General features: G+C 42.3%; 1 protein-coding gene across 14 annotated transcripts in view; it reads right to left on the bottom strand.

Annotated features, from left to right (window-relative positions):
- The window catches only part of PHACTR2 (phosphatase and actin regulator 2), a 125,999-nt gene that overhangs the window by 83,258 nt on the left and 25,292 nt on the right, over positions 1–17,449 (bottom strand). For 2 of the 14 annotated variants that reach the window (XM_068938545.1, XM_068938546.1), the window contains exon 1: positions 9,541–9,928. The exons of 2 other annotated variants lie outside the window; for them this stretch is intronic. In XM_068938545.1, the coding sequence (XP_068794646.1) occupies positions 9,541–9,544 (4 nt within the window). In that variant the 5' untranslated portion in view covers positions 9,545–9,928. Of the gene's footprint in view, positions 1–9,540; positions 9,929–9,998; positions 10,218–17,449 lie in introns of those variants that run through there. 10 more of the 14 variants (XM_068938544.1, XM_068938552.1, XM_068938542.1 and 7 more) reach the window with 10 other exon arrangements.

Here is a 17,449-nt window from a genome sequence, read left to right as displayed (position 1 = left end):
CAGCTAAGAAACAATAAGCAATAAAGACTGCACTTATCTTTAATGAATATTTAAAAACTATGAACTACGTGATTCACTTGCGCAGAGCAGTAAAGCGCCCAAGTCTTTTACCTAGATATAAGGCCTCTGCAGCACTCTTGGACCTTCACTGAGCAATGCACTAAAACATTCAGATCTAGGGAAAAAAAAGGTATTAAATACTGAAACAAGGATAATCCCACTAATTGATTAGGATTGGCTGATAGCATTTGGACAGTTGGTCAGGGTGAAGACATCTCTCAGCACTAATAAAATTCACATTCTCGGGGTGGGGAATGAAAATTGATCTTTGGGAATAGAACTGGTTTTCCTAACAGAGTTTCAAATGCTAGGACAGCTGTGTCACAATCTAATTCTGCTCAGCAAAACATCACTTGAATTCATGTGTAACCAAAGCAGGAATTACAGAAGAAAAAGGCAACACAACCTTTGCTGTTTACATATTTTTCATATCTTTGTGAAAATGATTAAGTTTGATATCATTGACACAGGATTTTGTCTTAATACTCAGCTCTGTCAAGTAACAAAGTGTTATCACAATTTTATATGATATAGAAGAGTACTGTCCAGTATACAATTAGTCAATGCTTTATCAACAAAAAAATATTATTCATGCGCAACCTGACAGCATATCCCCTACCATACAATGACGGAACAACCTAGATCCCCATCTCTCCACAGCATTTTTTCCACTTAACACTGATCATCATGGCTGTTCTAAGCAGAGAGGAAACACAAAGGCAAAGAGGACTCATTTTTGACAGAGACTTTATTTTCAAGTGCCCCAAAACCAAGCCAGGGACAGAAGCAAAATTCATTCCTATGCAGTGATCTTGTATAATGCCTATGAGCAACTCAAATCAAATTTCCTAATGATGAGCCTCCACACGATGGACCGAGATAATTGCACTGTCTGCACAGACTGTTAGTTCAAAAAACTGTGTCAATTGCAACTAGGTAAGATTAAATAGATTAAGATGTCCTAATATGAAAAACCTAGCCCAAAACAAACAAAAACTCCAAACAGGACCCTATTCTCCACGTGATTCTGGTCAGAGAGAGTGAGAAGACAGAACAGGCCACGTTCACATCCTGTATCAATCTGACATTCACAGTGACCCTCCTATCTAGTTCCTACTGAAGCATTCCTACAGAACAACCTTATAGGAAGTTACATAATCCAGAGCCCAGCCGTAGTTCTAGATTTACCCAAAAATACATTGGATAATCTCTAGCCTAAGGGTTGTAGACTTCATCTAAGAAGGGATGTAAATGACCTGATCTGGTTCTTTTGTTCCAATACTGTTTGTCGGGAATCAAATACCCTCACTGTCTGCCTGCCTTCCTTTCTAATGGTTTGTAATCATATTTTCTCTCTCTTCAGTTTTGTTCACATTTTTTAACACCAACGTCCTTCAGTGGCTTGAAATCATATCTGACGGAAGGCTTCTTAGCAGCACTGACAAAACTGGATTCTGTCAACTCATGAGCAAAGACAAAAACCGAACTGCTTCTTTCCCCTGCGCATATCTGCTCCCTGGCTGCTCTCTGCATCCTCAGCTTTCAGCTGACCCCGCTCTAGGCATCTGACACAGGCAAAGCAGACCAAAGAGCTATCACTGCCTGTTACTAGAGCCATTTTAGTGTCACTGGCCAACTACCAGCTCTGGTTTTGTCTATGCTTAGCACTAGCCCTGCCCATACCTACTTGAATGGGAATTCCCCTGCCACATACATGGTCATGACTCTGATCAAAGAGAGAACAGGGCCGGGAATCCCATTCACAACAATCAGAGAAGGCAGCTAACAGAAAGTTCAGAACTTGCTTCTCTATGTGGGCCAGAATGTCAGCTGGTTCGGGCATTTCTATGGATCAGAAATATTTCTCTAGGCACTGTGTTATGAGTTAAATACAACACAGCAACATGCAAATCATAAAGTGCGCTTTTTAAAAAAATCATCAACATATCCTAAAGGACAAACTGAAAAATAAATCCCAAACCAACACTGATTCAGAAATATTTTCCAGAATACATTAGCGTTTCTTCATTTTTTAAATACAGAAAAGCATAAGGGTCCAAAATGAATAAAGGAAAACTTTAAGCAGGGGAAAACATAAAGAAACATATCAACGCCCAAGTCTTCTCCACTTCTAGTAGGCAGCACCGTGATATGGCTCAAACACTGATGAGGACTCGGGAGACTTACGTTTTACTCCTTACTGCATCTTAGACCCACTGAGAAACCACAAGTTAAGTTTTCTGCCTCCTCGTGCTCAGTTTTCCCATTTAAATAACAGGATATTATAATAAGATGTGCAAAGTGTTTGGAAATCTATAATGAAAACCATGATGTAAGAACAAGGTATTATTATCCAAGAGCAATAAAAAAGTTGAGGAAGAGGGCCTAGGAAGGAAGGACAAGTGATCCAAGGGGTGGCCGGGCCACTGAGCGCAGGTCAGGAGTAGACTTGGTTGTCAGTGAGGCTCAGCAAACGGGGCTCAGGAGGAAATGAGAACTCCTGTGACCTTTTCATCTGAGTGAAGTATCAGGGAGGTCATCTGATAACACAACTCTACACCAACCAAGCAGCACACTGAGCTTTGCAGCCCTGCCAGGACTGATTTCCTAAAGGCCAGGTCTCATTCCAATTGTAGCAGATGAGGACGCTGATGATTAACACTGCAAGCAGGCAGTCAGTGACTACCAAATAAAGGGTACAAAGGCATCTCAGTCAACATGCCTGAAATCAAAGGTCATATACACTGCCAGGAGTAAATAAGCAACAAAACGAGGAATATTCAGGGTCATCCTTGAAGCAGCCTCAGAGCAAGAAGAAACATGACATTGACCTGGGATCTAACGAACCCTAGCCCTTCATTTCTCATACTCGTGTTCCTGTGGTTCATATATAGTTCCTTTGGCGTGGCTGGTCCTCCATTTCCTTATGGGATCTCTCCTCTCCACCACGCACCATAGTGAAGGCTCACTCTGCAACCTCCTTTGCAGTGATTTGTTCCTGTGGCTGAGGAGTTTGGTCTACATCAACTGACACTAACTGTTAGGGCATCTGGTGCAATGCTTAGCTCTGCAAGATCACGGAGTACGGCAGCACCCATGAGCAACAAATACGTCTTATAACTTACAAACATTTTATATTTAAAAATATATACAAATGTTTTTCTATAGTCTGTTCACTTTACAGGCTCATACTTGGATCTCCACTGAGAGCACAAGTAAGAATAGTTCTGGGTACGGAGACCTACCTTTTCAGTAGTTGCTATTACTTCTGGAATTTCAGCTTGAGACACACAAAGACCATCACTTCAAAGGGTTCGAGCGCTTTCAGCTCCTACTAGTAGCAGGTGAATTTGCGGCTACCCATTCTGTCTGAAAACACGGGCTTTCTGTGCCTTTAAGTGGGTATCCAAGAAACGCACTTACTTAGACCAAATTTTGGGCTGTCAGAATTGTAGCCCCATCTGACAACACTGGTAAGATGATGAGCTCATCATCTTACCAGTGCTCAAGATCGACAAAGTGAAAAAGGGCTGGGTGTAAATTTAGCAGAAAGTGGAAACAGAGTTCCCTCTACATTGTTCCCCCTCCATTCAGAATTATACCTTTCTGCACCATCAAAGCCCTCCACAGACCTCAGATTTCTTCTCAAGAATTAGAACCTCACCTCTGTCCCACAGGCTCCCAGTGACTCCAGAACATACTTGTTTCACCGCAGCCTCTAGAAACCTTCAAACATGCTACACGTCCCCTAAGGCTTTGAGGCTACAAGCTCCATCTCTTCCAGACAAGAGAGACATACTGCTGTGTTAACCAAGACATGCCACCATGCTCACATGACTAGTCAGCGTTTAAAACAAATCAGCAAAGTCCACATCTGGAATTACAGGTCTGGATATCTGCCATCCATTTAGCAGAATATGTATATCAGGGTACATTATCAGAATTGATGATTAAAAAAAAAAAAACAACCCTTGTGTTGTAGTCATTGTAATTTCAAAAGCCAGTGCAGATACCTTATCTCAAGCTCCAGGCTTCTATACTATAAATTGTGTTTTTCGAGAAGAGGGGGGGACAGAAAAAAAAAAAAAAAACCACACACACACACCAACACATACACATAACAACCACAAAAAAGCCACACAACCACACGCTACAAAACAGCATTGCAAAACTTTCTCTCCCCTTACCAGAAAAAACATTTAAGACTGTAGCTGCTAATATTATAAAATCCTGAGCTGGGGATCAGGGGCGTAGGTGCAAATTTGAAGCATGTGGCATGTCACGATACCATGTATGACCATCACATGCAAAAGGTTCTCCTGCCTCTCTGAAAAGCACACTGCATTATCTGATACACACTGATCTATATGTATATCCCATTTGTTTATGGATGCTCATTTCAACATCTGAAGTCTACTGGATTATGTTTCATTTATCCCAGAAACTTAACCTCTCCATTTGCAGGTAAAAAGGTAGCAGTTGAACAAAATGCTTGAGCTGAAATCTTCTGCCTTGCAATAAGGTACTTTCAATGAGAGGTCTCCAGCTCTAAATTTTCTTTTCCCTGTGGGCTCACTAAAGCCCGAATTTATGGATTGACAGTTCTTACCAGAAGTCTTGTTTAGTCTGTTTGGTTTTCTTTCTCTATCGCTTGCTCCTTCTTTAAAAGGTATGGTGCGGAGTTAACAGGAAAGAACTCCAGGCTGGTGAAGCCTCTGAAGTGCAAATCTGGATGCTGGGAGGATAGTCTAGGGGAATGCCACAACACGCCTACCGTGTTATATCCTGCCCAAGGCACCCTTTGCTGGCCATTGTCAGAGACAAGATACTGGCCTAAGCTGACCTTCAGTATGATCCAATTCAATATAGCCACTGTTAGGGAGGGATTCTGGCACATTTCTTTTGGGGACACTACGTCCCAAAAAAGAAACGCAATTTGAATTATGTCAAGAACCTCTGTGTTAGGATTTGAGAGAAACCACTAAGACTGGAAAATCAGTTCTTCAAGACTAGCACAATGGGTGCAGACCTGGGAGTCAGCACGCTTGAAAGCTTTTCCCAACTCTGCCGAGGACTTCCTTTGCAACTGTGGGCAAGTCATTAGGGCTAGACATTAAATGGCATTTGACATTTCAGCTCAGTTATCTCAGCTTCCCCCTCTTTAAGATGCACAGATAACTGGAGTGATAACGGAAGTGTTGTGAGTAGCTCAGCGCAGCTGTAAATGCTCTGAGATGTCTTGCTGCAAAGCGCAGTAACGTCAGAGTTCTTCCACTTTTGAAAGGAATAGAAGCTGGAGGAAAAGAAGCAGCCTTATTTTTTTCCTCAGTAAGAATTATCACTGTAAGGACTTGTCTGCACTTTCAGATTCACCACAGACTGAGTCAGGATACGAATTAAAGGCTACTGCTGAGTATCTCCAAGGCATATTCCACAGGACCTTGTTCTTGTTCAGTATAGCACTGTCAGAATGGCTCAGAAAGAGCGATCACTGAAGAGCTCTACTGGAATAACCTCTCCTCATAGAGAAGTTCTGAAAATGCTATACTAATAACCAGTTATTAGTTTGCTTCCTGACACCTAGCACAGCTGAAACAAACATCAGCTTTCCATTTCATTCCAAATATCAAAATAAGGTTGCTCAGTTAAGGCAGTTACAATTCCTTCACACAGACACAGGAGAAGATGCTGTTTGCTTGTCAATTAACAGGAAGTCCCATAATGCCAAGAGATTTAAAAAAAAAAAAAAAGCAGTCTGAGAAAAACGTTAACTTTTGACCTATGATAATCATTTCACTGAGTGCCAAGGTCAACAAACAACGAGATCCTAAACAGGATCCTACCAGTATTGCTTTCATCTCATGGGCTGAGCTGACTGGGAAATGGTTTTTCTGTGCTGCTTATGCACATTTTCATGTCCTTGGGGGAGAGGAAAAAAAAAAAACAACGAAAAAAAACCACCACCAACACACACACACACACACACACACACACACACACACACTCCTTCTGGTCTATAGTAAGATGAAACCCACATCTGACACTTTGTGTTCTGTTTCTGAAAGTATTTAAGATTAAAGAAACTCACCCATCCCAGAGTAAACAGGTTCTGGGATTACATACTCAGTTCTTTGCACATCAGAATAGGAATCTGACTTCAGTCCAAGGTTGGCCCAGCTGAGTACCCGGACCATCAAGGCAAGAAGTTCTCTAGATCTTCCCTTTACAGCTTGCTCCTTGCCCTCTACATGGTCCCTGCTATGCTCCACTGACTCCACACTGAACTAATTGACCTCTTCCTAGTAACACTAGTAAGTGCATTTTTACCAAGGGTTTTATTTTCAACAAACCATCACTATTCAGAAACAAAAAAAACCCTCCATCACCTAACTAGGTCTGCCTTTAAGTGTTACCTTCCCAACACGATGATCATGCTTCCACTTGAGGACTACCTTGTTTCCCTGTACTGTGGCTGGTAGTGAACCATCTAAGAACAAATGCAAAAGGAGGGGGGGGGGGAGGGGAAGTCTCTTTTCAGTGCACAACTCTTATCTTTTGATAAGCTATTGATCAGAAAGCAGAAGTGGTATCTTTGCACATGATAGCTGATAACCCTGAAAAGTGCTTAACCTCAGCCACAGAATGGAGAGAGAGCACTTTCATCAAGTCCTGCCAGGCCTGGGAAGATCATACAAGAAGGAGGAAGATTCGGAAGAACAGTATGCACTTGTCATTTTCCACATACCTATACTGACTATATATATAACTGCCCAATCCTCCGGTTTGTTCACATTTGCAGAGCACGACAAATATCAAACAAGCTTTGGAAAATGCACCCAAATGCGACTGAAAAACAGGAACTGAGGAAGGCTGCAAAATATTGCCTGCTGGGCGTTCATATACGGACAGCCAAGACCTGCTTTGCTGTCCACCAGTGGATCATCATTATGGGTAGTCAGGGTTAAAGCCTTCACTCTGAAACTACTGCAACTCTGAACAAGTCCTGGGTAAGAAACAGAGTATAAGAATCAAATTAAGTAAGAACAGAAACAAAGCAGAGATTAACTGACTGAAGGGAAGACAGACACTGGAAAGGTACAAGAGCAAGACGACAGAAACAAAATACAGTGAACGAGAAAAAGGTAAGCTGCAAGGCTGGCTGCAATCCAGCCAGTTCTCTAGAATCAGGATAAAGTAAGAACAACACGCCCCTAGCAAGCGCTTCCAAGTCAAAAGGACCCAAATGCAAGCAGTTCACTCAATAGCGCTTTGCTATCATAGGCACATAAGAAGTTAAGGCATTCTTTGTATTAAGTTTGGTGTCCAAGAATATTTAAGGATCCTCCCACCCAAGTCCGATGCCAAACTACAGTGAGAGAGGCTTGTTAAAAAAAAAAATGGGGGACTCTTGGAAGATGAGGTTTTAGAAGACAGATAGGCATGAAAATTGGATTCTTCCTCTCTGTGTAGGAACTGGCTGGGATGCAGCCCAGTTTTCCCCGGCTGAGAAGGGCTTTAATTTTACGTTTAGGCCTCTTAGCAGCTAACCCAAGGGGAAAGTGCATCAGGACGTTGGTCTGCTTAAATACTTCAGGACATATTTCCCTTTCCAAGAGTAAAATCTTTCATTTAAAGTAAATCTTAAAAAAAAAAAAAAAAAAAGGCAGGACATTGGACTGCATCCATACAATATACTATGTAATGTAATACTCAGTATTTATTTTAACACTCTGACTTTCAGGGAAAATCTGTTCTGATGTAGAAAACCAAAATAAAAATTTCACCTTATTAGTCCAAAGGCCCCACTGTGATTTACTATTACTGCCCTCTTCTGTAACCATTAGATAGACTCTCTGAACTCTCCACAGGCACAAGGGCTCGCATTAGAGAATGAGAGGGCAGGATCAGGACCCTTAAATGCTAGCATATTTAGGAAAAAGACGGAGGCAACAGGAAAGCAACTTTTCACAGCTGCTTTTGTTTGGCTGGCAAGGGACCTGAATGCACTATTGATTCCTTAGCACTAAAACAGATTTGTAGCCCCTGCATGTAGAAGACAGGGATCTCCTTCAACACTAATCTCTAGCAGCTGTCAAAGACTTAAACGGCTTGTATTTGGCTGGCACACCAAAATCAATGAAGGTATTAGGACTACTTGCTTAAGGGGCAATCAGTCCACATTGAAACCAATGAAAGTTATCCCACTGCCCTAATCACCACTAGACTGGGCCTCCCAAACGATCTGCAAAGCAAACTAGAGAAAATAAATGAATCTGTACCACCCATAGAAGTACATGCCCCAGTGGTTTCTCTTTGAGGATACACTCTCAACATTTTCAGTAGGGCTGAAACTGCAGCGGGACTGCCGTTTTATGAAACCTGAAGGCTGTATCAGTGTCTCATGATAAACCCATTGTCCTGAGGATAACCAGGAATTGTTGTGCTTATCAGCTAAACAGTGACAACCACAATTTGTCTGCAACATTGAGGTAGCATGACCATAACTTATATCTTCAGACAGCTGTCTCTTATTGCTCCTTAATGAAAGTATTTTCAAATAAGAACGAACAAGGGTGACTTCCCCCCCCCTTTTAGTTAAAACTGTAAATCCAGCCTAATTATCATCCGTCAGCACTCCGTGAAGAAAACACAGGCACCACAGCTATCCTTTTTCAAGATGTGGGTCCCCTCCCAACCAAAACACACTCAAAATACACTTTCGCACTTAACATTTTGGACACTTTTGTACAGGAAGTTTAACAAAAACTTTGAACTGGTACATCTGTTTCCTTACATCCGTTTCCTAACAGCTACCTTGATTCAATTCTAATGTGCTGGCTGCTGGGCAAGACCTTCAACGCAATAGCAAAGTTTATTGGAAATTTCTTTCACATTGGATGATTTCTTCTCCTGCCCAACGTTATATTTTTACTGGTGTGATTCTGGAAAGTCGTATCATTTTGCAACATAACAGAGCTTTTCTGAAAGCAGAGGTGTTATTATGAAAACTATTATTCCACGTGCCCATGAATTTGCCCCATGAAGGGCAAAAAAGTCTGTTGTACTGTCTCCCATTTGGCAAAATAGTCCCACAATAGCAGCAATAAGCAAATTAAGAATAAAGTTCAGCATATAAAGAGTTCAAGTCTACAACAGGGCCTTTTTTTTTAAAAGAAGAGAAATTTGAGAGAAAAAAAACCATGAGTGCAGTGGCATTTTTCTAGCAAACTGCAAACCTTGCTGGAATTAATTTAGATCCTACATCCCGTTATTGTGAGAAGAGACCCAGTCCGTTCTTCAGTAACTAAAACCCACTGAGTTATCCCCAAATGCCTCCAAGCCAAAACACCAAGTACTTCATACCACCTTCAAAAAGTTAATTCGCAAACAACTAGAACTGCTCTCTCTCTCCCTCTATATACATATATACTTGTAAGTTGCACTCACATGCTATTTATTTATTTTCAAGAGTCTGCTTACACATAAAGACGTGCCGGAGCCAAAAGCGACCAGATGGGCGGGTTAGTAGCCGCGCTGCGGGGCGAGGTGCCAGAGTTTCTTTCCTTCCCCCCTTTTCCCCCCCACTCTTCAGTATTTCTTGGGGGGGGGGGGGGAAGAGCCCGAGGGCCCGCGGGGTTTGGGGGGGGGGGGGGACGACGAGCAGGGCGGCGGGCGCGAAGGGCGCCGCGCCGCCATCACACGGGGGCTCACCTCCCCCCCGCCCCCAGCCCGCCGGCCGTTAGGGAGCGGCGCTAACGGCCGGCGCCCCTCGCCCGCGGGCAAGAAGAGCCGCCGCGCTGCCCCCTCGCTGCCCGGGCTGGGGAGCGCAACGGCGACGGCTGCTCGGCGACCCGGCTAACTGCCCCTCGCCGGGGCTCGGCCCCGCCGCCGCAGCCCCCCGCCCCGCCGACAGAGCCGCCGCCGCTCCCCCTACTCACCGCCGGCCGGCTCGGGCAGCGTGGAGACCGACGTCTGGCCCATTGCCTCGCCGAGAGGCGGCCCGCGATCACACAGCCCGCTCGGCCCTCCGGGCACGCAGTCTCCGCCGCGGCTGTTTCCGGGGGGCCATGTCACTTTTCACCGGGGCCGCGATCCCCGCCGCGCCTCCCGCCGGCGGGCGGGCGGCGGCTGCGGCCGCGGCGGCTGCGGCCACGGCCCGGCGGCTGCCTGTCATGCCGCCACGCCGCGGGCGGGCAGAGGTGGGCGCGGGGCCCGCGGCGGCAGCGCCGCGCCCGGCCCGGCCCGGCCCGGCCCGGCCCGGCCCACCCCGGCCGCGGGCTGCCCGGCGTCTGGCCGCGGCGGGGCCAGTGCTCGCAGCACCCACCCCCCTCCCGCCGCCTGCCCCAGCCCGGGCGGCTCCTGCACCGCAGAGCCCTCGCCCCGCTGCTGCCCCGGGGCTCCTGTCTGTGCCGGCCCTCTCGCTACAGGCGGGCAGGGTCATGGGGAGGCTCGTAAAAGTCTTTTCTCTCTCTCTCTCTCTCTTTTAACTTAATTATGCGGGCTTTGGGAAAGCGCTTAATTAGGAGGCCCTCTCAGGCTTCTGAAACCCCAAATCCATGCTTAGATCCTGCCCCTTTTCCTACAAGGGAAAACATATAACAGCTGCAGGGGCTGATGCTGTCGCCCCTGCTGCCCTGCTTAGAGGAGGTTTATGGCCGGGACCCGTTTTCAAGACTTTGCTACCCGCACAGGTGGAAAGCGAATGCGGGGACTGACCAGCTCAGGGCATCGTGATCAGTCAGTCACTTGTTTCACTGTGACAGAGGTCTGGAAAAGTACCTGACCCTTGCCTCTCTCTCACAAGTGCGTAATCAAGAAATTGAATCATTTTGGATTTCAAAAGGAAGAAGAACTCCTGGTTCATAGTCTAAGACAGCAGCTAGCAACCAGAAAACACTTCACTGTAAAAAGTGACCAAAAAGGACATAATTTTTATCCACTGGATAATAACTAAATGGGGAGGGGGAGAGATCCTGCCTGGCACAACGGCAAAAGGGAAAAAAGCCGTTTTGTATGTAATGTATAATGGTAATCTAAGCAGTGGTGTAGACTCTGTACTAGCCTAAACAGATAACTGTTCACAATGAGGCAACAAAATGCTCAAATGCCTAATAATTATTGCTGTTCAGTATCTCAAAAGAAGCAGGGAGATGTGTCACAGGAGGATACTCAAAGCTCTTCCAGCCCATGGCACGTTCAAGAACATTCACTAGTGAGACATATTGTAAAATGAGCAAGTTCACGAGTGACCTGGAAACCCTAGAAAGGTTGGCTAAGGAGATTTCCGGCCTGCTGCTATTAATATGTGTTGGCGTTGTGATGAAATTTCAGGAGATGTAAAAGTATGTTAGCGTGGGGCCAGCATTCAGGAAGCAAATGGCGTAACGCAGGTTACTGCAGTTCGGTTAGCGTCACATCAGTTCTAGGCGGAAGAGGTAGCGCAGACAACTAATACGTGATGAGTAGACAAGAATACAACTAATAGCCATCACATTTTTACAGAAACTAGGTCTCGGTAAAATAATCTTTTACTTCGTTGTTTGATGTGACTGCAAATTAAATTGGCAAGAGTACTGGCCCAAATGTAATAGACCTCTGTTAGGTGTTTGATTTAGGGAGAAATAAGAGTGAGGACAACACAAAATTCGTAAAGCATAAACAGGTAAGAACTAGCAAAATGAAGAGTAATTATCTGTGGAGCACTATAATTTAAAGAGGATGTTTCTGTTGGGGAGCTACAGGAATACTCTTCAGTGTTTTCATCAGCAATCTAGAGAAGTATTTCAAACAGCTTCGAAAGAATGAATAAATCACTCCTGGCAACATCTTTAGATGGAGTAAATATTAGAGTGGTAATGAGGACAAGGCAGTAACAGTTATCTGGATTGTTTAATAAACTCAGTTTATTCAAAACAGAAGTTTTAATAGGGCCAAAGGAGAAAAAAAGCCACACTTGCAGGACGAGCAACACAACCTACAGGATCAAGAAACATATCTTAGAAAGCTGCTGCGTGTAGGGCTCAAAGCAGTCAAGTACTTCAACATGATGATACAGAAGAAGGTTAATATTCTCATAGGGATGTGCATATGGAAAACAGCAAGTAAAATCACAATTATATCATTGTGCACTTTATCATCAGACACAAAGTGCTATAGCATGTCCAGAGTTATTGTCCACCTGTTTAAAACATGCTGAAAGATTGGAGAGAGTTCAAAAGAGATCCACAAACTGACATGAAAAGTGGAGAAAGTGCTCTCCAGCAAAGACCTGAAAAAGATTTGCATGGATCCCCTACGGGAAGGAGTGACACAGGCATTCCACTTTAATGCAAAAGAAGTTCCTTTGCAAGGAGAGAGAAGCGAGTATTAAAGCACTCTTGAAAATTCAAACAGTCACGGGAAGGGGGAGATTCTTTTCTTCGTGCCTTGAGATCTAGACCTGTACAAAGCACTGAGCTGGAGACTGGTGACTGGGCCTGGGACGGGCAAGCTGGCTGGCATTAAGCAGCTTGAGTTACATAAAAACGTTAGACTAGATCTAGGTCTAATGATCCTGTCTTACACTCAGGGGACACCTTTGGAAGGGTGGCTTCTTAAGCAGTCAACTCGTATCTCTTACTTCGCACAAGAGTTGTTTGCAATCATTTGCCATATTTATTTTTCTTACCTTGAAAAAATAATTTTTAAAGGATTTATTTTGACAAACTTGAATTACTTCTTTGGAGTTACTTGTAAACAGGAACATAAAAGTGTTGCTGTCTGCCGCTGGTGAATCTAATTAACTTTATCAAGGGAATTTGTGTTCCGCTCTATTTAAAAGCCTGGTTTACAATGCAAAAGTATGTATCATCTGTCTGAAATGATTCCTGTGAAAGTGATAACCTCCTAAAAGACTACTCATAAGATCATAAAATTGGCATAGTTGTCACATCCTCCAGTGCAGGTGAATTAATTAGCAATTAATTTCTCTCAGAAATAAATTTCTGATGGTGATGACTTTCTTTTATGCCACTTTTATATCCTGTCTCCATACCTTAGTGATACTTCGCAGTATGTTACAGAACTAGCCAGGTAAGGTTACTGCTTTAGATATTATGAGATGTCAGTCTTAGTTTAGGAAAGATAAATATTAATTTATTACACTAATGGTTTGTGGGCATTGTATTACATAGAATAGAAATATGAAGCTTTTGATTATAAAAGTTTGCCCAGAAGAGCGACATTTAAACACAAAATAATTTACATTAAACATTTTAAAGGTCTTTTTAAGGAGATTTTCATTCATGATGGACAAGATAAAGGATCGGCCAGTACTATCACCATAGATTCTTTATTTGCCTTTTGTAAAACAGGCAATAGTAAACAGTAGCTTTCTCTTAATCCCGAACAAGGAATTTTAGTTGAATACATAAAATAGTGCTCATCTATCGAACAATGATGTTTCTCTCTGTGTCATTGTAGAATTTCTTTTGGAAACCTTACACAGACTTTCTCTGCTTCGTCTCCTACTAACGCTGTAAAGGGGCGATATGTACATCTCATGCTACTCCAGTCACAGTCATTAGTAGTCATCAAATTAGACAAAACTAGCCCTCTTATGCTTAGGCCCTGATTTTTTAGCCATTAGGTTTAAAAAAAGGATTCAGATTATGACACACCAATGAGATGGAATGAACCCTGAATCCTCAACATTAAAAGAAAATACTTGTACCAATCATATGACACATGAGAGTAACTACATTGTTGAAGCTAAAGATATATTACATCTCACATATGTACAGCCATATTTGTGTAATTGCCTCCACACACAAAAGATTCTAGCATCCTACAGATATTCCCATATGAACAGCCACACAAAATACATAAATTTAGCATTCAATTGCCTGGGGAATTTTATTCTGCAATATGTTAGAGACATTTTAATCTGAACATTTAAGATTTCTTGCCATTTTAGTACTTGGCTTTTAGGACAATTAAAAGTTTAAAAATATGATAATGTTTGGTAAAAATTGATTATTTTAACTCGTTCTAGCACAGATTTGAAGCTGCAGTTATATAGGTAAAATACATTTTTGTAGGATACAGGGGGTTTTTTTAGGATTTAGCTGGCTTTTCTAAGAGTTGTTTTGCTGTATTTTCTGCTTTGCCTTTAAACAACAAGTAGGATGAGACACAAATGGACTGTCTAGCAATTTGTAGATATTATAGTCTTCTGGAGTTTCTTGAAATCCAGAAATACAAGCAAAGATAAAGGGGCCTGGGAAGGTAAAAGTGAGAACTTCGGGTTTAAAATTTCCATGATAATTTTAGCCAGGGCTAGTCTTGTTCTGAAGGAAATGCTGTAACAAGATGTTAAAACTTTCGTATGTATTCCAGTTAGGTGGGGAAGCAGAGGTTCAGCTGATGGGTAGAGCAGGTGCCAGGAAGTCGTGCCAGATTATTCGGACACATTAGCATGAGTAGGCTTACTGGACCCAGTGCCCTAGTTAGATTTCAGTGTCAGTAGCGATACTGTGGTTATCTATCTGATTGACTCATGCTACATGCACAGTTCTTCCCTTCTTGTCACAAGTTATTGTGTTGGGTACTGCAGAGAAATACTGTTAAACAGATACTCTATTCTCTCTCAAGAGATGAAATCTTCCACTAAAAGAGGAAGAACAGAAGCGTTTGTAAAATGAGAATATTGCACTTGCATAAATGGCTAGCATGAGATCTTTTCACTGAAGATGATGCACAGTTTCAAAATTGTTCCCAAGGCAGAATGAAGTAATACACAGCTTTTAATCCTTCTCACACATCAAAGAGCAAATTCCATCCAATCAATAAAATTTCAGAGACAGCTGTGTTTCAGTGTGCTTACTATACTGGGACAACTCATGGCAATACATGAACTACAGTATGTAGGATGCTGTTGCTCAGCCTTCCGAGTTCTGTAGGATCACAGAAAGTAAAATTTTATTACTCTTCCTTCAATCTCCAAGGTCAATTTATGGCACTAAATATAACAGAAATTATAAGGAGCAGCATCGTGCTTAATCCCAGTATTCATAATGCAGGAGTGGCAAATGTGTTCAACCTTATAACAGGGGAAAAAAAAAATACCTAGGAACTTATCAAGATAAACCAAGACGACAGCCCGGAGTCCAGAATGGAAATTATCCAGATGGGTAATTTCTTATGTGCTCTTCCCACCCTTCCACACCTCATGCAGAACTTGTGTCAATTTGTAGAGATGCTAGTAGACACACTGTCACTGTGTCATACAGGCTTCAGAGCTGTACAATTAAATGAACAAAGCAAAGGTTATGACATGAGCAGACATGAGCAAGAGGTTAAGTAATTTTTTAGTCATGCTTCAGTCTAAGCATTATAGCAATGGCATTGAATTTGTACCTACTTGTAGAGAACCTGCAGTTACAAAGGGGAAGAGTATGGAGAAGGCACCAAAAAAATCAGTTTGTTTGTTCAAGACTAGAACAGTGGTTGCTGCTGTGCAAAGAGCTAATTCTATTTTCTGGAAAAATGAATGTAGCTCTTAAACAGGCACTGTCAAAATAAAATCACAGGGCATATTAATTAATTACACTGGAGCTGTATTGGGAATTTGAGCCATTTCCTTCTAATAACTGGGGGCTCTTGTAATAACCCCAGATTGTTTCTTTAATTCTCTCATTTGGAAATATGTTGAAATATTTTTGTTATGTGTGTCCTTTTACTTTCGTTTTAATTGGCTTAGAAATTTCATTCAATCTTGTCACTGTCATCTCCCATTTCCTATGCACAAGTATAGCACAAAAGAGCATTTGAAATCTCTGTTAAAAAAGAGACTACAGTCTCTGTGCATGATCATCACAAATCTGCTGCACCCTCCCCACAAAAAGCACCATGCACGCTTTCTATATTGTAGAATGACAGGCATCTATAGAGAATAACTACCTGAGAGGAACTTCTGTAATTTGGTCTTTAAATTTGGAAGCTAGGCGTTCAGATCCTTAAACCAGAGCAATTAATATGCAAACGAGAGCTATTTTGATTAAAACAAATAGCAGATATTCCTTGGATGAGACTTGCTTATTCAGAAGTAAGACTGTACTGGGATACAAGTAGTTTTCCCCTTACCTATGAGAAAGGTCTGAGGGGCTGAGAGCAACTTAGAAGCAAGGTCTTGACTCCTGTTTCAGTGTATTCTTATTTAGTCCTTACTACTTCTAAGCCATAATATGCAGGAAACAAGTAAAGCCAGGCAAATTCACTCATGGTAAATTGGCACACTGCGTCCATCTTTCTGCTTACAAATTACCTGCAAACAGGGCTATGCATTTACAAATTTGTTTGCTATTCTAAATTATTCACCAAACAGTTTGTAAGCAAATTTCAAATGCTGGAAAGCACATAAACAATTCATTGCAACAGCAGCTCAATAATTTATTCTCCAGGCTGTGTGAAAGGTGCCCTCTGCTATGTGGCTCTGTTTATGCTCTCTGACTGGATGGTGCTACCAGTACCTAAAGGGAACTTGCACAACAGCTGCCTCTATATGATTTAAGTGGTTGTTGATATATGCTTGTCGATCTATCCACGTGATTGTAACACCTCATAGATAACTTTTGTTGTACCCTTTAACTTACCCTTAACTCTTGTCTGTATTAAGTAAATCTTTACTTCACAAGTTGTTCCAGGGAAGACTTCTACAGAATTCACACATTGCAAGCCTGCTGAAAAATCCCTATTTTTATTTTAATAACAGTTTGCAGTTTCTTTTGGTACTGTACCCACTGAGCTTTTAAAGTAAGTTACATAACGTGTGTACTTGAATGCCAGAAAATAGAAAAAGAATGGTCCCAACACAAACATTTCTGGAGTCGTGGAGAGCAGTTCTACCCATCTCCTGCACATGCAGTACTCCTCAGCTTCAGAAACTGCTCTACTCTCCCACTGTGCTTTCTTCTAATATTTCAATTTCTGCATGTTTTTTCTCTGCTCCACTTGCACTCCACAATATCTTTTAAAAGTGTTTTCATTCCATAAAGTTCCTTAAAGGCAAATTCTAAAACTTTATATCCCTCTGAGCTCTTTGACATTTTTCCATTCCACATTTGTTGCTAATGTTTGTTTATTTTTCTTGCAAGTATCTGGAGCCAGTTGCTCTGTTTTGCTTCAGCAAACCCAGCCTACAGAGGAACCGTGCTTCACTCACAGACCCAGAGTATTTAAATAGTTATTTGGGGTATTATTACTTTTATATCTGCTATGTTAAGAATTAATGGCTGCCCCAAGTCTTATGACATTAAGTAGCGGCAGTGGGTAATCCAGGTTTTGGAGAATTTCTTTGCATGATTGTTCAAGATTATGAAAGGTGAGCAAATGAAAGATTCAGACCCTGGTT

Source organism: Struthio camelus, chromosome 3, assembly GCF_040807025.1.
Source record: "Struthio camelus isolate bStrCam1 chromosome 3, bStrCam1.hap1, whole genome shotgun sequence".
In the NCBI taxonomy this organism is placed as follows: domain Eukaryota; kingdom Metazoa; phylum Chordata; class Aves; order Struthioniformes; family Struthionidae; genus Struthio; species Struthio camelus.
The sequence above is the reverse complement of the archived record's forward strand: the minus strand, read 5'-3'. Positions and strand labels throughout refer to the sequence as shown.